This window comes from Cygnus atratus, chromosome 10 (assembly GCF_013377495.2).
Source record: "Cygnus atratus isolate AKBS03 ecotype Queensland, Australia chromosome 10, CAtr_DNAZoo_HiC_assembly, whole genome shotgun sequence".
Taxonomy (NCBI): domain Eukaryota; kingdom Metazoa; phylum Chordata; class Aves; order Anseriformes; family Anatidae; genus Cygnus; species Cygnus atratus.
This window is the reverse complement of record NC_066371.1, coordinates 2,420,058-2,441,312: the sequence shown is the minus strand read 5'-3', so window position 1 is coordinate 2,441,312 and position 21,255 is coordinate 2,420,058. Positions and strand designations below refer to the sequence as shown.

Below are 21,255 nucleotides of genomic sequence, written 5' to 3'. Positions count from 1 at the left end.
CTACACACAGTGGCAGTGGTTTAAGTGACAGTAAATCTGGCCCCATGAGTCCAAAATAAGTCATCTAACATCTGAAAGATAAAGAGGAATATTTAAATTCATCTCATGTTAACATTTTCAGTACTGAACAAGAAATGTTTGTAGGTATTAAATTAGTGGGACTTTTATGCAAGCCTTACCTAACAGAAGGCGCTTCCATCTTTCAAAATTGAGCTCAATGTGTGCTTCTGTCTCTGAAACGGTGGGTAATGCTATGATGATTGCTAATCACCCTGATTGTCAAGTGCATCGCCAAGGGCTCTACCCCAGTGCATTGCTCCTCCGCACGCACTCAGCTTTATTTACAGAGACCAATTGCCTTCCTGAGGTAATTCTCGGGAATGTTCTCCGATTCCTTTGAAGTGCACTCTGCTGTTTATTATAGATATGAAACTTTAATTGAACCTCTGAGGAGCTCCGGAATACATTCTTGAGTTAAACAGGAAAGGTGCTGTAATATCTGTAGAGCAAAGATGGCTGTACTCAAATTTGAACATGTGCTAAGTGTGTTTTAAAATAGGAGGGCAGTAGTATTACATGCAACCTGCATTTTAAAAATCTGCAAGTCTCAGTTTTTCATTCCACATAGAGTAACCCAAAAAATTGTGTAAAATCTGAATATTACATTCTATTGTGCTTGAAAAAATAAATTACATATGTTGCCCTGTGTGTGAACAAGAGAAATGAGCAAAATGCAAGGCTCATTGTGCTGCAACTGGCAACTGTGTCGGGTCTATCTTTGGCATTCATATTTGCTCTGTCCAATAATATATATGTTATTTTCTTTACAACACTATATCATTAAATCAGTAGACTCAGAGGTTAGCTCATCAACAATTAATGTTTCAGTTCCATTGAATTTCAATTACTGAGTTTAATGGGAAAAATCCTACTGTACCTCTCTATATTAATTTAAGTCATTGACCTGCTCTGGAGAGGGAGCCAGGGAGGGGCTGCTGCAGCTCTGGGACCCCGCAGCCTGGGGTCCTGGCCTTGGCGCTCAGGCCATCCCCAGCAAACCTGTCACAAATTGGTTTGTCACTAAAAATGTCTGAGTTACAGCCTGGCTGGCTTCGCATTGAAATACATTTTATGAATTTGGAAAAAGTCAAAGTACTTTACAAAAATCTCTGGAATTTCTGTTTTTCTCAAAACTCAAAGTTGTTCTTAAACTGCAAAGCATTTTTACTCTTATGCAGGATTAACTGTGGGTCCCTGTGGTTTGCACATAGCCCCATTGTTTTGAAAGAAAGAAATGATGGAATAAGATATTACACAAAAAGAACACTGGTCACTTATAACTAAGAATAGTGCCTCTATTTGGATTTGGAATTATTTCATAGAGATGAAGAGAGAAAAAGAGGAGACTCTTTCCATACATGCATATGATAATCTTTCACTCAAAAACTTTAAAAATTCCCAATTCCAGAGCTGTAGGAAGAAATCAGAGTTTGGTTGCTCACAGTTCAGCCAACTCTATCGAGAAATTCAATTGCCATAGGGGATATTTATAAGACTTACGTGGTGGGTACTCGTTCAGTGGCAGCGCTCCATCATTCTGGTAGTCCTTGTCCACCCAGAGCAGCTCGCTTCTGCAGGAGCTGGGCTGAAATCTCCCCTGCCAGAACACTGATTTTTTTTTCCATATTTCTTCTTCAGCGTACAGCAGTAATTTTTCTAGACTCTATTGTGAATCATTTGGGTTTTGTATGCTGAATGCCTGCCATCTTAGTCATGGGTATTTTGCTTGAATTTTATCACCCTGGAAAAACAGCTTTTCGATGCGTTTTTTAAAGCACAGCTTGCTTTACAATAGCAGGCTTTTGAGCTGTAATCTGTAAAGGGGAAAGATGCAGGTGTATGGGATGAAACCAGATCCGATAGGCAGATTGCACCCCCACCTGTGCCTTTATGCTTCTCTTCTGCTTGTTTGCAGTTGCAGGGCTCTGCAGCTGCAGATCTCCTGATGTCTGCAGTGTTTTTTTGTAACCAGAGGCACAGGAACCAGCTTCCTCTCCTGCTGCTGTGGGAGCAGACATTGCCTCTTGTCCCATTAGTTATCCCTGGACAGCTTTTCCTCCTTGGGGAGACAAACGTCGTAGAGGAAGGGTAGTGAGAGTAAACCATGCTGAGGCAGCGGTCTTGGTCACCGTCGGCCCAAGCTCTCTGTTCCTGGCACCAGAAGTTATTGGACAGCGATAAATATGGTGGAAAAAGGTCAGAGGTTGGGCTGCTCAGCGACGCAGAGCATCCCCGCGGCCTCCTGATCGTGTAGCTTAGGCCTGGGTCAGGAACCACTGAGGACTCCCCGATGGTTTATTCTTTTCTCATGCCAGCACCCTGCTTTTGCGCTGCAGTCCCGAAGGAGCTGCGTTCTGTCCTCCCCCACTTTCACACCGTATAAAAGGCAGAAAGGGATGTTACGGTTTTCTAGGTTCCCCCAGGCTTTGAGGTCAGGTTTTGGCTTGAATCACCACGGCTGCTCTGGCAGCAGTTTGTCCTGGCAGTACCAGCCAGTGCCTCCCGTTGCAGAGAAATGGCTCTCTGCACTATTTCTGTGCTGGGCAATGTAATAAGCAGCTAAATATATACGGCACCGAGGGCTGCAAATGGTCCTGACGCCTGAAGTAAGGCTGGGAGTGCCTCACCTACTGCAGCCCAGACAGAAAAAGAATTGAAAGGTGAATGGCGAAACCAGTTGTCTGGCACCTCTCCATGGCATTCCCCGGCGCCGCAGCAGCGCTTTTGCAGTGCTTTGCTTCTTCTCTTTAAAATGCACTTTGGAGTTTTACATCAAAATTAAAACAGTAATAGTGAGAAAGTGCCACAATAGACCTGGAATGAAATTACTGTCAGCAGCAGCTGTATGGGCCAATTAAACTTTAACATTTCACAGGTGTTGTCAGGAAATGCGTATCATTTCCTCAGACAAATGAGCTTACTTCTGAATTCCTGGAACTCTCATCCAAAAGCACATTTTTAAGCCTTGAAATTGGGAGAAAAATATGAAATCCTCTGAACTGCAAACACGTACAACATCTGATGTGTCATGACACTGAAAACATTCTCCAAGCTACAAACCTGGGTCTATTTTAGTCTTTTATTTTCTCCCCTCTGCTTTCCACCTGTAATGCTAAGTCAGATGTTAACTCACCCAGGAACAGCAGGAAAAATAAGAGCTGTCCGTGTGAAAATGGGCTTGGATTCAGTATAGAGATATCTCCTGCGCCCTGATGTTTTTCCTTTAATGCGGAGAAGACAGGGTTTGCAGCACACCCAATAGCTATAGGTAGATTAGAGCTGCAGTGGGAGCCTGATGGTTTTTCCCGGTACAGGTGCTGGTTTTGAAGTGGTTGGTGTTGTAATGTTAGCAGTAAAGCTGCTAAACTAGCTGGTTCCTTGCTGTAAGAGAAAAGCAGCGGGGTCTGGCGCTGCAGGCTGCGGGGAGCAGTGACCGCGGCCGGTGCCCTGCATCCTCAGGCAGCCCTCCCACCTCTGCCCTGCGATTGTCCCCTCGGGGTCACAGCTTTCCAGCTCCGACCTCAGGCAAGGAAACAGGAACAAGGAAGAAAGAGAAGGGGAAAAAGAAAAAGCCATTTTCTTTCCCTCCCATTCCTCATTCCCTTCTCCTGATCTGTCAGGTGAATAATGTATTAATAATACATTGTGCCTTAATTTCCTAAATAGCCCGCTAGTGTTAAGTGATATTTTACAGACTACTTTGCATAAGGGGGCCAAATTATCGCTTTAGGAGTGAAGGAAGGGAAGCAGAAAGAATTGCTCTCATTGCTTTTGCTGTTTAAGGACTGGATTAAGCACGCGGCATGTCTGGCCTTGGTGGCAGGCAGACTGCTCCTGTGGAGCACCCACCATGTTCGTTGCCCTCCGAGGTGTCTGCCACCTCTCAGCTCGCTGCTGGTGCAGCCCCTGGGGTGGTTTTGGGGGGGACAGGCTGTCACAGGCACTGAGGAGCTCTTCTCAGGGAGGGGGATGGCTGGAGGTGCTCAGCTCTTCAAGGAAGTCACCACCGAGAGTGCTTGAAAGCCCATGTCTGCCAAAGCGAGGAAACTGGCTGCACCTGGTCAGGCTTTCCTCAAAAGCTCTTCCTCTGCCAGATTGTGGTCTTTACTGCACAACATGGAAGTATTCTTCTGGGAAAAGATCTCAATAAATGTTAGTGTCTGCCAAAAAGTTCTGTTCTGGCAAACATTCACACGCGCAGCCTTGCTCTTGGGAACAGCCGGGCAATAGCTGCTCCTTGTCCTGGCTGGAGCTCTCCCAGCAAATGTTTAGCGTGGAGTGTGGAGAAATTTAGGCAAAATTTGGTAAATTCACAATCAGGAGAGCAGCGAGGCTCTTCCTCAATAGCCCTGGACACTTCCAGCCCTTCAGGGCTGCGCTGTTAATGAGCGAAGGGCTAATGGGGATCGTGCCCCGTGATTCCTTTTTGTGTGATCTGTAAGCGCCGGAGCGCTGACACAGACTCGCGGGCTTCCTGCTGTATGTGCTTGCCAGGGCGTGTGTACAGAGGGAGCATTCATATCTTTAACAAATGCATTTCATTTGCATGGCTGACTTTGTGCAGCAGCTGCTCTTTGTGCAACGTAGCAGTGAAAGAACGAGGTTGAAGAACGCTGATGTGACTTGTTAGTGCACTAAAGCAGGCGTTGCACAGGTCACCACGTAAAGAGAGATCGGATGTAAGTCCCAGAGCGAGCATTTTCAGCTTCAAGCCTCTCTAACTGTGGAAAAAGTAAAGCCAAAAGGCTTCCCTTGCCACCTCTTTGCAACGCAGGGAGACAGAGAGCAGTGCTGCAGCCAGAGCCACCGTACCCAGCCCTGCCGCCCCTGGGTGCCCCGGCAGCGCCCTGCGGTTGGGATTTGACCTGCAATCATCAATTAGCTGATAAACACTATTGGTGAAATTATATGTACCGGTTTTAAGACAGTACAGTGACAAGAAATGGAGCGATTTATCATGAGTGTAACAGCCCTTTTATGTGCACAAATTTTTTAACGCTATTTGGTGAAGAGGCTGCAACAATGTGCGGTTTACTGGGGCAGTAAAAATAACGAAATTGCCCAAGGAGTGTATGGTCTCTGTGCCTCTAACTCCTTGAAGTTAATAGAAGCCTTGATTACGTCCAATACTTTTAAAACTTTTTGTAATGGCATTTGTTCCGCATTTCATTTTCTAGAAGGCGGTGAACCTCCCTTATTATTGCTTCCTTTATGTCACAAGTTACCTGCAAAACCCCTGAATATTCAAAAGTCAAAAATAACACAGCCATGAAGAAATGTTAATCTTTGGCAGATGGTGTGGAGCGCTGGTTCCGATTTTCCTCTGGTAGTAAATGGGAAAAGAGCCCACACTGCACGGCTGTTAGCAACAGGCCATGTTTAAAATGAATGGATTAATTGGGCAAGTAATGATGTAGAGAAGAGCCCTGCACAGAAACACTTGCGGATTTATTGCAAAACCTCAACCAAGTCTTAGTCTCTCTTTTATGTTCGCAGGGGTGATGGGGGAGTATGAGCCGAAAATAGAAGTGCAGTTCCCAGAAACGGTTCCATCTGCAAAAGGAACAACGGTGAAACTGGAGTGCTTTGCCCTGGGAAAGTAAGTTGTACTGCACCGTTATTTCTTCATCTTCTGGCTTTCATAGTGCTGTACTGTGGAGTTTGCAAGGTTTGCTAATCCTTCACTTTCCACAGCAGGAGTTACTTATTTCCAGGATTCATTACAGACAGAGGACTTGGGGAGCAGGGACTCTACTCAACAAAAACAAAAACTCCCAAGGAAGAGAGAAGATATAACTTATTTTGTACAGATGTGGTTGTACATCTTCACTTCTGAGGTCTCACGCAAAACTTAAAACATGTCCTGGTTCTAGAGTAAGCACTAGCAGCACTTCCAAAAGGAAAGTGTGGGATTGATAAGAAAATAGATGTATCGTCACAGCAGAAATCCAAATTCAGCTTTCTCAAAACAGCACTTTTATAACATAGTCCCCTGCTTTTAAGCCTATGTGAGCAATACACTATTGGTGGTATGCATGTACTTATATAAAGTGTATATATGGCACCCAACATAAAATTGCTCCAGATCCTGGGCAGAGTCTTCAGACTGACCACGTCTTCATCATCCTCAAACATGAAGCAGTTTCAAGTTGATCAAGATGAGAAGCTATCAGGACAAGACCTGTAGCTTTTATTACAAATCTCATTTTGCTTTATTTTTCTCATTTAGCCCAGTTCCTACGATCAGCTGGAGGAGAGCAGATGGGAAACAGATACCCCGAAAAGCTAGGAGACACAGATCAAGTGGACTTCTAGAAATCCCAAATTTTCAGCAAGAAGATGCTGGACTCTATGAGTGTGTAGCTGAAAATGTGAGAGGGAAAAATGTGGCACGAGGACAGCTGACGTTTTATGGTAAGAAGACTGCCTGATTTTAGGTGGTTTTATTGTATCAGATGCAATATGCAGTAAATATTTTGTGAGAATATCATTTTGGATATTTTTAAAATGACTTTCCTTTACAAACAATGCATCACAAAAAGGTGTAATTTGAAATAAAACCTGTCTGAATAGCACATATTGATTGAGAATCAAAGCTGCTGGAAAACAAAAACACATCACTGGAAGGACATTGGCATGGTAACATGCAGAAAGCACTTGCAAGTAGTTCATTTGCTTCCTCGTGGCCAGGAGTACAGAGCAGGGATTTTGGTGGAGCATGGCGGCGGTTACAGCTTGTGATTTATTATGCATATGTCACTCCACACTATAGGTGTCGTTCCCAGCTTGTGTTAATAAATGTTAATTGTGTATAACCAATTAAAGACTGCTTGCAGAATGGGTTTCTGGTAGTGGTTGCACAGCCTGGAAGTAAGGTATTAACCATGTCAGAGCCTGCAGTCAGGTCCACGTAAAGGCTTTCTTCACCTGCTCCTATGAGACTCTGATATTTTAGAATTGGAAGTATTTCCAAAAGACACATTTAATTTTGAAGTCCAATTTTTTTTGAGCTTCCATTTCATTTCTTCATTTATAGTTGACTAAAACAAAATGAGGCAATGTTACAAAGGGGTTAAATAGCAAGAACAAAGTGAAATCTTTCATGTTAAGGAAAGAATTTGGGGTTGGTTCAAACCCTTTTTTCTTTTTAATTAAAAAGGTTTGAGGATTGCTGTTTCTGATAATAAAAAATTGCATGTTTCTCTTGATTTTTCCCATGTGGACAGTAAATGAAGTCTCATCAGTTGTACAGTTTTGCTCAGCCCAGGGCCAAGGCTGCAGGAAATCAAGCCTGTGGTGGACTCCTACTGGAGCAAACGTTAGATTACAATCTAATTAACCAAGTGAAATTTCCCAGTCCAGATCCCGTTTCTGGTGGACAGCAGATCATACACAAAAGCTGCCTCCATGGCTTGTGTCGATTTTCACAGTGTTTCAGCACAGAAGCTAAAGGCTTCATGGGAAGAGCAGCGTCCTCCTCTCTCTGGTGGTCCTAATGCGGGGAACCATCTTTACGTCCTCTTTTCTTCATGTAAGCAGAGGGTTCCTTACAGGGGACTGTTAGTCTATGATCTCTGCTAATTATTGCTTTTCAAGATAATAGACTAAAATACTAGGCTTGTCTTCAGAATGATTAGTTGTTGGTCTGTAAATACCCAGTTTTCAAGGATAGCCTGTGTTTGGCAGCCATTTATTACTGAAAACAGATTGTTTTTTAACAAAACTCAATTTCTGCAAGCTACGCTCTAGAGTTTCACGTAGCAGTGATTTTTTTTTTTAAGGAAAGCAACTTCCTGTAAACTTTTCATATGAATAGTTGAGGCTGAATGAAAGCTATTTTTCTTTTTAAAACCGAGAAGTATTATGTCATTATGGAAATATAACAGCAATGTTGGCAGAACTTCACCAGCTGCTTTTGGTGGATCGGGGGCTGATGCTCGGAGTGTTTGATGTGGAACATCAGGCAGGGGCTTACGTGCAGTGCTGCACAGGGACACGCTCTGTCACAGCGTCTGCCCTGGAGATTAAAATCTGGCTTCAACAGTGTTACTCTTTTAAACCTGGTTATCTGCCTCTGTGCATAGTTTAAAAAAAAAAAAAAAGAGAGAGAGAAGAAGAAAAAGAAAATGAAATTCAAATTTGCCTGCTCACTGCAGATAACCCAGCCCTGCCTGTGTTGTCAACTTCTTTCAGTGCTACTGGAAGTTGTCAGGAAAGGTTGACTTCTGTTGTATTTCATTCTTGTATCAATGTTTATTTTTTCCTCTGTTAGCATATCAGTGACATGAAAGTTGTTTGACATTCTTGTTGCAGCAGGAAAGGTTAATTAAATGTGCAAGATCTGTTCTTCCTCCATTTTCTCTGCTTTGAGCCCCCACAATAGGCTGTGCTTTATTGTTCTCCTACAGCATTTGTTCTGAGTGCTACATGTCCTACTTGATAGATAGACCTATATGACAGAAAACATGTTAGTGTTAATGCAATTACAGTGACTTATACCTGTTTTCCTGACTATTATAACTCTGAATGACATATCACTTGGTTTTTTGCTTGCTGTAAGACTCTCTTGTTCTGTCTGCCACTCCTAACCTGATACCATGTACCTGAAATCAGCTCCTGAGCTCCAGCAAATTAAACTGGAAACCAATCCTTTTGTATTTCCACCCATATGTAGCTGCCATAAAGGCACGTTGTGCTGCGATGCTGACTGCGCTGCCCATGGCTCCTGTGCAGTGCCTGCCGGCCAGGGCTCGCCACGATGCTGGCTCTGTTCTGATCCCAGCATTTCGGAAGTGCTCACATTGACCTGATTCTATTTTTAATCTGGCTGCTCGTGAATTTTCAATTCACGAACTTTCAATTCAACCCTCCATGAGGCTCAGATTTATATCCTTAACAGAAAGAAACATCATGGTGGTGTTGCTTTTTTTTTTTTTTTTTCAAAATTACCATAAACATTACCTTAGCTAGCTAAGTTAAAAAGGAATTTCCTTTTCTTTCATAAAAGCAGCATTGAAAAGATGCTTATTTGTTAGCTTTGTGGATGTTGTTTCATTGATGTTAAGTCTCCCAGGTCCTATTTTATTGAGATCTTCCTTTGTCAGAGAGTTGCAAACCCAAAGGTTGTTTTGAGTGCAGGGCAGGAGGCAGTGGGCAAATGCTCAGCCCCAAGGAACTTGGGCAGTGTTGTTGGTGCCGCTCATCGTGGTGCTCAAAGCCCTCCATCAGGGCTGGGAAACCATTTAATTGTCTGGGAAGAAACCATTTAATTGGCTGGACCACTTTTCAGATTAAATATTTCTGAAATCGAAGTCACACCAGGAATTTATATGGCATAATTTTACACTGAAAAGGGTTCCTCTTTCATGAATGAGCCTCTGTTTCGTTTGTGCTAAAGCCACTTTGTGCCACTCTGTAAAACAAGCTCAAATGTAAATCACATTATGTTCTTCATTGTTGTTAGAGGTCTGAAAAGGAAAATTGCATAAGTGAAAATCAGGGAATTGTATGTCCCTACTCCATTTAGGCCCCAGATCACAAGGAATTTGCTGAAAAAAATCCAAAACACTTGAAATAATATGAGTTACTGGACTGATAAAATACAAGAAAATTAACATAAATAGCACAAGTATATGTTATTATTAGTTATAATTTACATGTTTCATCACAAAACCTAGTTTGCTACCCCTTATGTAGACATATTAGAAATCAAGTTCTCACCTTCAAGCATCTCCATATTAATTTTATTTAAAGTTCTCAAATCTCGTGTTGTTTCTGAATACTGTGCCAATTTAACTCTTGGTTAACCACCATTTAAAGACCGGCCAGCAGCCAAATCCATCCTTTCTGCAAGCAGCAGCTGGCTGTGGGAGCAATCACTGCAGTGCCCATCTCCGTTGGTTGCACTCTCCCAGGGGAAAATCAGTGTTCTGGATGAGGATGGCTTCCCTCCTGCCAGCAGAATGTGTGTTTTCTCAGACTTTCGTGCAGGATGAAATAACTCTGAGTTTTGAATAATGTGCTGCCTGAAGGAAGTAAGGGTTTTCTGCACAGACAGCAGGCATCTTTCTCCTCTACTTCCCCTTTTCCTAGGGATAGCTGGAAACCTGCTTAAAGATAAATCAATTTTTAGGAGATTCAGAAAAAGTGCTCAAATTACTGTCATTTTGCCTTCTAAAAATAGCTCTTCATCGTGAGAAGCTAAAGCAGGTATAAGAAATGAAGAGTGAAGGCTACTCAGAGAATACCCACATCTTCCTTATTCTCCTGGGTCACTGCAGTCTAGAGCATCAGTGATTAAAAATAAATAAATCCCTGAGGTCTGGTCTGTATGAACATGCCTGTAATACACACAGACTCTTGGTGCCTGACATAAATGGGGAAAAAGTCATGCAGTGATGCAGAATAGCTTATGGAACAGGAATTAAATACAGGTAAGGGACAATTTAAGTAGATTTTATCGGCTGGATTAGTTCCTTTGAATTCTCCTCTGTTTCTTTTCCTCTGATACTTAATATTTTAGTAACAAGCAGAGCTCTTCAGCTGGTGAATTATGGTCAGTCTTCCAGAAAGGCAGAAGGGAGACAAACTGCCCAAGCAGTAGTATTGGACACAGGCAAATGAAGGGAGATGATTTTGATGTGACATTCAAGCAAATGACTTTGCGGGGGAGATTTGCACGTTTGAGACTTGTATGGATTTCAAATAGTCTTCAATTGGCAGCAGAGGTCAGGAGGAAGAGATTAAGAGGAGGAAAGGAAGAGAAGAGAGAAAGTGGTAACTTGAAGTCTGGTTTCACATTCCTGTGATCGTTGGGAATGACAACAAATTAGGGACATATGGGTGTTGTTTACAGAAGCTATATCCCCATTTGGACCAGGATGACGCGTGCACTTGTCTGCACAAACTTTATACACTGGCTGTATCGTTTATTTTTAATTACTCATGTATTTCTCCCATCTGTTTTTCTTATTTCTTATGCTTGGCTTTCTGGTCTTTAGGCATTTCTGATCCTGGGCTCAGTCTCAATCTCCTCAGAATAGATAGAGTAATGGACAGTCATTCAGCCCTTCATCTGCCATTAATGATGAATTACACAGCCTGCTCTAGGTCATCAGCTGCTATAAATTGGCTTAGGAACACTGAAATCAATATACACCGACCAAGAATTGGATTTTGTGTATGTATTAGTACCTCATTTGCTTTAGTCTTTTGAGCTGTTTTGAACTCGCAGGAGCTTAACAAGTCCTACAGATTTATTTCTGTTTTACTTCTCACATTGCTCCCATGATTCCTTGGTTTTGTTCCTTATTTCTGATATGAAGCGTCATCATCGGCTGTGTCATTTCATTTTCAAACGTATTTCAGGACGTGATTTCTAGTCCAGATTCCCAGTGCCTACTTTTGCCTCTCAGTTTGTTATAGGGAACAGACTCACTCTAGATTCTTTTCTCTTGAAAAAGCAAGAGTATACTTGGGCATTTTTCTGTAGTCACCTGGTTTAAAATGCCGCACTTTATGTTTGTGAAGGCTAAGTAAAAAAGGTTGGTGGTTTTTGTGGTTTTGTTTTTTTTAACCCATACTTATCATTGTGCTTTTGTCCACCTGAGACCCATTCCAGGCAGCTGTCATCACCTAGGAGGGGGATATTTTTCTTTAAAACTATCATTGTGCAAGTGTCATGCTTATATTTTAAGCTTTTTCTTCCACTTTATATATTATATGATTTTTCTTTGCAACTCAGATGAATTCTTATCAACTTATGTGTAATTTTTTTTCTTTAGTACTAGATTTTTCCTCCAGGATCTTTCCAACCAAAGCCTGTACCCCTAATATGGCCATAATATTTCCAGTCCCATCATATGGAAGAATTTGTCTTTGCTCAGCACCACAGAAATGAAATGAAAGACTTTTTCAAGAACGCTACTACCAGTCATTAAATTAAAAAAAAAAAAAAAAGTTATCCTGAACAATGCAGCTATACCAGAAAATGTAGCATAGAGCTGATTTTATACCCTTATTTGAATTATTTTAATTATCGTGCGTGAAATCTTGTGGCACATTACCGTGTCTTGGTATCATCCCCAATGGGAGGCTGTCAAATTTCATTATATTATGGCAACTCTCATTTGGTGACTCAAACATATTCGCTCCATGGACCAACCCTTGTGTATTACTCAAGATTAAGTCAAGAGCGTGCCTGGTATTCTCTGAAATGAGCTGTTCAAAGGAGAGGTTGACCTAATTAGAAATGTCTCCCAAAGAGCAGCAGAGAACTAAGTTCCTGGGAAACAAAGGGCTCCTCCAGTTTTCTCTGAGCTTTTTTTTTTTTTTTTTGACCTAATATGTTTGTTCCGTAGTCACCTGCAGCATAAATAGCTGTAGGATGGAAAGTTTAACCAGGTTAAATAACTGGAAAGGATGAACCGTGGTGTGAGCCCATGGCTCACGGGTGCCACACGTGCATTGCAGCGAACGGGCTGCCCGCAGGCTCCCGGCACTTCCAGCACCACGGGTCTAAATCTCCGCACAGTTCCGTAGGGTAGGATTTCACACTTGTAACGTGCACTCTGTAAACGAAGGACTGGATGGGTATGAGTCTTTCACTGGGCTGAGTAAGAACTTGCCTTAGTCAGGGAGCCTGAGTGCCTGCAATGAGGATAAGTATTGAATTGAAATAAGGCTAAATATTGAGTCCGCTTTGCTCCTCACACGAGGGTTTTTCTGTTTTCTTTCTTTTTACATAGCTTACATTTATATGCTGTAGAGCCCACTGTGCCTTTTATGCGTTTTATAACTTTGCAGGTTCCTTTCAGTTGTTTTGTCTGCTTTTTTTGTTTTCTTGAGGGAAATCAGTAAAACAGTACTGCAGAAAGGCAAATGGATCTGTGTGGTTTTGCAGAGCTCTTTTTACGATATCATAAGACTCTTTTCAAAACCATGAGTTAGATGCTATTAGAATGGTAAATATGGAGACTCATGAGTAATTTGCAAATGTCCTTGAGCCAGTGAACCTGCGGAGTTGCACAGGGTGTCTCGGCTCAATGGAATTGTTCAAGTTCTTACTCCAAAAGACAGAGCTGACTTTCATCTTCCTACATTTAAAGCCTTTCCTTTTCATATGTCTTCAGATACAGTTAATAAACAAGCTTAACATACTACAGGGCAGAAGGGGCAGTCAGAGAAGCAAGCACCACTCACCTCTCCTTTTCAGCTCCTTCTCTTGCTCCGGCATTGTCATTATGTTCAGTTTGACTTTCTGCTTTTCTTACAAATCCCTTGGAATATTTCTTGTGGCATATTTAAGATTCTGTGCAATGTTCTTCCGCTTTCTTCTGTGCTTTGTTGTTTACAGACACAGTGAGAAGGGAAGCATGCAATGAGGTGGATGTGGGATTAGGCACACATCTGTCGCAGTCTGAACAGAGTTTTAAAAGGCTCTGAGCTCTCTGAGAGTGTATATGCAACATCTCATAATGGTAGACATGCCAATAGTTTAGCTGTAGTCATACCAACTTTAAGTTCAACTTAGCATTTTCATATAACGTTTTTTTAATTTATCCTTTCAGATCTTTTTTCTGGTCCCTGTTTCTATCTAAAGGAGATATAATTTTTATTATTTTTTTTTCTCTTGGAGTAATCTTTATTTTTTTTTATCTGATTACATTTGAAAGGGGATTAACCAGGTTCTTGGAGACCTCTGCTGGTTATATCTTCCTACTAAGTCTCTCAGATTTTCTTACTTCAAAATAGGGTAAATGACCACTAAAAAAACTGAACTCACTATTTTTTTTATTTCCCTTTTTTTTTTTTATGGGATTTTCTGAAAAGTATTGTAGATAAATCTAGACTGATGAGGTTTGTGAAGATAACATAAGAAAAAGGGTTTGCATGGTCTCCAAAAAACAAGTGGCAATTTTGATCTGCATGTAGGGTCTGGCTAAACTTAATCTATATGTTAAAAACAAACAAACGACAACAAACTCCGATAATAATATGTAAAACATAGCTTAAAATATAATTGCATAAGTGTCTGAAAACTACCAGCACCATTTGTCACCAAATTCTAAAATTTATCTCCAATATCTGCTTTTGGAGTTACTAGGTTTCTTCAATGTCATCAATATAATTATCGACTCCAAACAGTTTTTCATACACATGGAAGATCTTCATAGGACAGTATTCCATGGATCTCACCCAAGTCTAAAAAAAATGTCTGAGAATATATTATTTGTACCTCAATCAGTGAATCATGGAACTGAAAAGTTCCGTGTATAATCTTAATTTCAGTGCGGAGATAGCTCTAAATTACTTTTTTTTCTTCGGTTGAATACTAAATGTCTCTTTTTGAAGGCTCAGTGGTCCAACAATGCCATCTATTCCACTGGGGCAGCATGTGAACCATTGCTTTGTTTTGATATGGTGATGATAATGATAATCTATGTTTCTGAAGCTGCTCTTTTTCATTAAATGTTTTTATTAAAAATAAAAGTTAGGAGAGCAGGTTCTGATCTTGCACATGCTACCTTCAGGAATTAGAACTGAACTCAGGAAAACAAAGTAAAATGGATCTTCATGGTTAGTAAGCATGTTTTTAAATCCAGCCCTTAAATGTGATGATAAAGAAATGTGTGGTTGCTTGCATCCTGAAGAGCATGCTGTCGTTCGCAGACATGAGGCTTTATTCATTCCTTCCGCATTGCAGCTCAGCCCAACTGGATTCAGAAAATCAGCGATGCACACGCAGCCATTGAGGAAAGTGTTTTCTGGGAATGCCGTGCGAGTGGGAGGCCGAAGCCCTCGTACCGCTGGCTGAAGGACGGGGAACCACTGCTGCCCCAGGTAGGTGCTGCTGGAGTGGCTTTCTCATTCTGCATATTTTATTACTTTTGGAATAGAAATGGAAGTGATGGCAGTGTTCTGAAATCCCCATGCTCTGTAGGCAATTCCTTGTCATACCTGGTGGGTGCTTCTCTATGGCACTGAGGTCCTGGGCTGGAGGAGAGGGAGATGCCCCATCCTTTCTCATGGGCAGATGTTGGCTTCAAGAGAGCTGTTGTTAATGATACATAGGGTGTCCGATAGCTGTGGGTTTAAAGCTCCTCCTTGAAATGAAGGATCCACAGTGCAAATCTAAGAGCGGAAATGTGCATGTGAGAAAGTGGGAAAGGCTGAGTGGGGCTATGGATGGACATGGATTCATTTTTTCAGTTTATGGTTTTGAGGTGAACTTCAGATGCTACTGAAACCTTAGCTGCTACCGAAACCATTTCTGCTGGTCTCTAGCAGCATTCCCATTCCTCCTGCCCTCCTGCCAGGGACACGAAGAACTGCCTAGATGGGTGATCCATAGGAGCAGAGCAAGAGCATCCTCTAACCAGCAAGGGGAATTGCTCAGTCCTGCAATTGCCTCAATTATAACAGCAAACTAAACAAATTACCAAAGCACTGATTTCACAGTAAACTGCATTTTTCCCCTTCACTTACTGTGAAAGAACATGGCTGCCCAGATTTGATCAAACCCTGACAAAGATTGCACAAACATTAAATTTCCACCCTACGGCCAAGTAGAAGGCCAATAGCTCTTTATATTACTATTTTTTTTTTAATAGTGAAACTCCTGGGAAGGGAGGGAACACTTTGCTTTACTTATTAAAATTGATAACATGAGCTCCATATCCTTAGGCTGACAAATAATACTGTGGTCTTTTGTTCCACACACTAATTTTACTTGCTTCGTGCTGGTCACTAGCAGATGGTCTTGTACTTAAATCACGTTAGTGACTGATACAAAAAAAAGGATCGTTAAATTATTAACATCTATATTCTTTTCAAAAAAATGCAGAGGATTTTGAATATTTCCCATTGTACCAGCTAAGATGGCAACCAGTCTTCCAGACCTTTGTTGCCCTGTATACCTGTAATGCCATTGCTTTAAAGAATGAGGTTGGCTCTGATATGCCACCATGGAACAAAAGTGCAATTTTTTATTCAAGTTTACTTACTTGAAAGGGAGATTAATCTAAATGGTTTGGGTATTAAATCAATGAGAAGTCAAGGGAAAGTCCTCCAATTTAAATTACATTTACCAACTACTGTATTGTTTTTTTTCCACTTAGTATGTAACCTGACAAGAATTTAGTTGGCAGACAAATAGATTGGAGCATGCAATTTTTTCCTGTTGCCCCTACCTTTTTTTCTCTACCTGGACACACAGTATGGCACAACTCCTGCTGGGGTTATGTTCCAAGGAGGGATCTCCTTACTCACTTCTTTGTTTCACTGTTTCTTACAGGGCAGAGTTCAGATAGAGCAGGGCTCACTGACGATAGCGAACGTCAGCCTGTCGGATGCCGGGATGTATCAGTGCGTAGCAGAAAACAGACATGGCATCATTTTTGCCAGTGCAGAACTGAGTGTCATAGGTAAGTTTACTTTCCTGAGTGCTACAAACCTTCCAAAATTGGCACAGCTTTAACCCAAACTGGTTCTGCCAAGTTTCGGTGTCTGAAGCAGAAGTGCTGCTGAGGATTTTTGTCAAGTTGTTGTTTTTAAATAGAGCATAAAATGAAAACTTGAGAAAGCGGATATATAGAGAACAGATTTCTTTACATGATCCCGTATTCTCGTATTCATCCAGGTAACTGAGCACAGAGAGCTGGCAAGCTCACTCACCTCTTGCTGTTAGAAACATGTTGTGGAGACACCCACGTATTGCCCCAGTTCAAAGCACACTGGACAGTAGCTGCCTGCTCGTGGGCTGCAGAGACGGACTGTCCTGAGGAGATGTTGAAAACCCTTCTGTCCGAATAGACCATTCGCCATCCAAACGGCAATCGCGATGCTTCAGTCCCAAACCCTCACCAAGAAAAATAACTCCTGCCCCACCTGTTTTGTGTCCCTCTACTCTAGTTTTCTCTGTTAGTATCAGGAGAAGCTCCTGTGAACTGAGAGTCCTCAGCTCCTCCAGCGGGTTAGAATCAGGCTTAAAGTGAAATCCAGAAGATGTGTCTCTGAATGAGAACAGAATTCAAGTCTCCAGACTCACACTCTGTACTGAATTAACAAGCTGTTTCCCCTGCTTTCCTCAACAAAACCTAATGGGAACTATTGGAGACAGCTCTGGGGGTGTTACCGATGTGTAAGGAGGCAGTAGGATTACAGAAACAGGCTGAGCTCAGTGATGCCCAATGCCCAGATAAGAGCAATGGGCATGAACTGAAACACAGAAAATACCATTTGAACATAAAATCTGTTTTTTACTGCTTCAAAAGCTGGAACAGGTTGCCAGAAAGGTTGTGTCACTTCCATCTTTGGAAATATTCAGCACCCAACTGGACACGGCACTGGGCAACCTGCTCAGGCTGGCCCTGCTGGGAGGAGCTGGGGCTGGACCACCTTCGAGGCCCCTCCTGACTTCAGCTGTCCTGCAGGTCTGCACCTCACCCCCAAATGTTGCTCTGAAAGTTCATGTGTGAGTGATAGGCCTAGGAACCAATAAGTCAAAATATGTATGTAGTTTTGAAGAGTCAAATAGAATTTGCAATTCAGAAATAGTGCTTTAGTTGTTTTCAAAGTGTGTGTTCAATAGCATAATTCCCTGCTTTATCCTGAAGAACAAAGCATGAGGTCTTTTCTGATTATGGCATTTTCAATATCGGTCATTTTTATCAGCAGCGATACATGCCTGGATAGAAAAAAAAAAATCATTTGAAAGATTGTCATTGTTGCTGTTCAAGAAAAGTACAATAATGTTCAATAAATCAGACTTCACAGCACTAAGATATATTGGGCGTGTTTCTGCATGAAAGAAGTTCAAATAAGCCCCCTGATGCTTTCCCTGTCTATTCAAAACCCCTGGAGACGTGAGCCTTTGTCAGGAAGGCAGATTTCCGAAGGTGCGGACTGTTAGTGGGTGCCTCCAGCCCTGCTGGGGCCCAGCAGCCCCGAGTACCCAGTGGCCTCTCGGAGCCGGTGATGGCGTTGATGCTGGTCCTGAGAACGTGGTCACTGACATTTTTGGACTGCAGGTTGAAGACCAGGCATGCAATAACAAGACAGCATTGTCTGCACACTCAATGCAGACTGAGCCACCACACAGAGAAATGTGACTGAAAACGGAGAATACAGGGTATTTATAATGAACGTGATTTCTACCCTCACCAAGCTTTAGAGGTAAGAGGGACATCCCCATGTAGACCCCATGTTGGCACCAAGAGCAAAGACTTTGGAGAGCCTGCTCTTAAAAACCTGCCAGATAAATTGTACTTGGCCGACTTCTCATCTGGATTACACAATCTTGCTTCTGTGTGTCACATGAGAAGTACCAGAATGGTGTGCTGCACATTAATTTCTATGGATCGGTGATTTAATCTGGCATTTTTAAAGAAAAACAGTATGTTTTCCTTTTCACAAGGGTTTTCAAAGGAAGTCAATACTCTGAGCTCTCACTGAGAAATGTTAGCTTTTAAACAGATCTTTCTGAGTATAAAAATGGTTTTTTTAACAGGTCCTGAAGTTAAGCACTTGAAATGATTAAACGCCACTAATAGCAAGTGAGGCTTATAGCAAAATTAAGTGAAAAAGAGAAATGGAAAATTACAGACAGAGCTTTTCTCAGAGTGATTCTTCTCTATTATTGTTGCCAATTATATTGCCTGGAGTATTCAGCTAGAACCAGAATCCTGTTGTGCTGGGCATTGTAAAAGCATATAGTAAAATGCAATCACTGCCTGGAAGAGTTTTCAGGCTAAACGTTTGAAAAAAATGGGGAGAGAGGCCTAGAGTGAGGAAAAAAAAATGAAATTGAAATCCTCATTTTACAAACAAGGTGTGTAGCCATTAAATGCATTACCCCTCAAGTGGCACAGAGAGGCTATGGAAGTGCTGAGAACAGAGCCCAGAGTTTCTAAATTTCAGATGCAACATTTTACATCCCTGTCTCATCCATAAGCGTGTGTACCTGCAGAACAGACCTTTTTTTTTTTTTGTCTTCATACCAGCAACTCTTTATTTTCAGCTAACTGACCTATTTCACAAAACCCATAGACGAGTGCAAGAAGCTGTTTCACAAGGTACCACCACCTGAACAAGTCTGTTGCAACTCCTAGTGATATGGTGTTTTGTAGGGATGACTCAATCTGTGGCTGAGGGCTGAATACCTTGCATAAGAATCAGACTAGATTTTCCTCCTACCCCTAGGTTTCAGTAGTTTTGATCCCTCGATAACTACTTTGTTTGTCAGCCATCATAGAATAAAACCCATGTCGTGTAACTCCTCTGTCGCAGGCAGGATCGCAGGTAAGTAGAAAGTTACTTGAAAAAAAAAAAAGTCTAAGCTGATCCTTACAGAGATGGAAATAACAAGATTATTCAAAAATCTATTTTGCCAATAAATTTTGGACAGTCATCTGAAAAATTTTCCAAAAAATAATAACGCATTAATTATGATATGTTATTGCTAACCTTCATCTGGTTCTGAGTGCATTGGTATCCTCAGGATGCTGCCTTAATTTTGAAATGTTTAATATATAAGATGTTGTTTTTTGGGTGGCTCTTACAGTCTTTAATAACATATATGTTTTCCCTTATGCTAAAATGAATCAGCTCTCTATGATTAGACATAGCAGGCAGGACAGCTCAGAGATTTGTGAACTCTGTTTCATAAAAGTGGAAGGTAGAAGAGATCTATGAGATCATAAAGCCCATCGTGTTATCAACGTAGGATTATTTTTTATATTCAACTCTTTTGCGGCAGGAATGATATTCAAAAGAATGGAGGCAGGCAAGATGCTGTAGGAAAAATGAATTTGCTTTCTGTATCACACTGCAGGTTTTTGTCTCCCAGCTGATTCAGGTGAGCTTTAGATCATATTCTGGAGCGTCAAGCAGTTGCAATGCACAGTGATCTAAACTCTCACCTTGCAGGGTGCAGCAAGAAAGAAAGATGAGCAAACAGCTGCAAGCTTGGGGATATGACGACATGGCAGAAGGCACAGGGATGGAGAGAATTTGTGGGGACCAGGAGGGACTGGGCAGAGTTTGCTGCCACTGGGCTGTCTGAGAGCAAACTCCTGTGAGCAAAGACGAAGTGAGCAGGTCAAGAGCTGTTCATAAAACCCTTAAGCTGCCTCACCTATTTGCTTTGAGCTTTCTGTACTGAAAAAAATAATTTTCCTATTTGATATAAATAAAACCTTCTGGTCTTCCTAGAGGCAGCTTCCTCCGAGCTCTGCCTGTCATTTGGTCTCATCAAATAAATCATTAAAAATCCTTTGAGGCAGACATCAGAAGCCAAACAATCTCCTCCATGCCGGGCCTGCCTTGCAGTCAGGTTGCAGACTGTCTGCAGGGCTTTGGTGTTTGCCGCAATGAACATTTGACTGTTTTTCACAAAATAGAAGTTTGTGCCCTGGAGAAACTAAGACAGATGATTGGAGAGTACCCTGTGCCCTGATGACTACTGAAGTCTTGCCTTGTTTTGCTTGGTTCAAGACCTGGCTGTGTCAAGGTCTCTCAGCTTTATAGCATCAAAATAAAAGACCCTCTTCTGGCAACAACTGTGAATATAAAGTATTAAAAATAAAATTTTAAGGCAGATCATTCAGCAATTACAGGTGAGAAGAAACCCTGGAACATTCTAACGTGTCCGACTACCTTTTCCAGAGGTAATTCTGATCTGTTTTTTTTTTCTTTCAGCTGTCGGTCCAGATTTTTCCAAAACTCTCTTGAAAAAGTTAACTCTTGTGAAAGTGGGTGGTGAAGTAATCATTGAGTGTAAGCCGAAAGCTTCCCCCAGACCTACTTATTCTTGGAAGAAAGGAAAAGACATCCTAAGAGAAAATGAGAGGTAATGTTTTAAAGTAACCATTTATTTCATTAGCTTGCTCCAACCCAGGGGCTTTCAGCAATGAAAGCTAAATTTGTCATTAATAACTTCCCAAAATTGAGTTGCAAATAAATGTGAAAACAGCCAGTGTTCAACCTCAAGGAGCTTGGGCCAATATTTCTATTCCCAATGTGTTCATCCCAGTCTCTGTGTACTATTAAAGCATCCCTGCCAAGAAGCTGATAAAGATACATTCTAAAAAGCAAATATTTTGCCTCTGGATTGCTCTAAATAGCCATTGTTTTTCAAAAAAAATCCCCAGCAGTATATCCCTGAAACCTTCCACAGCAAATTACACTCTCCTGGTA

General features: G+C 41.7%; 1 protein-coding gene across 2 annotated transcripts in view; it reads left to right on the top strand.

Moving 5' to 3' along the window:
- Positions 1–21,255, top strand: part of LOC118248144 (contactin-4) — a 305,713-nt gene that overhangs the window by 229,455 nt on the left and 55,003 nt on the right. For both annotated transcript variants that reach the window (XM_035546817.2, XM_035546819.2), the window contains exons 8-12: positions 5,557–5,659; positions 6,290–6,474; positions 14,765–14,901; positions 16,355–16,484; positions 20,758–20,908. In XM_035546817.2, the coding sequence (XP_035402710.1) occupies positions 5,557–5,659; positions 6,290–6,474; positions 14,765–14,901; positions 16,355–16,484; positions 20,758–20,908 (706 nt within the window). The remainder of the gene's footprint in view (positions 1–5,556; positions 5,660–6,289; positions 6,475–14,764; positions 14,902–16,354; positions 16,485–20,757; positions 20,909–21,255) is intronic.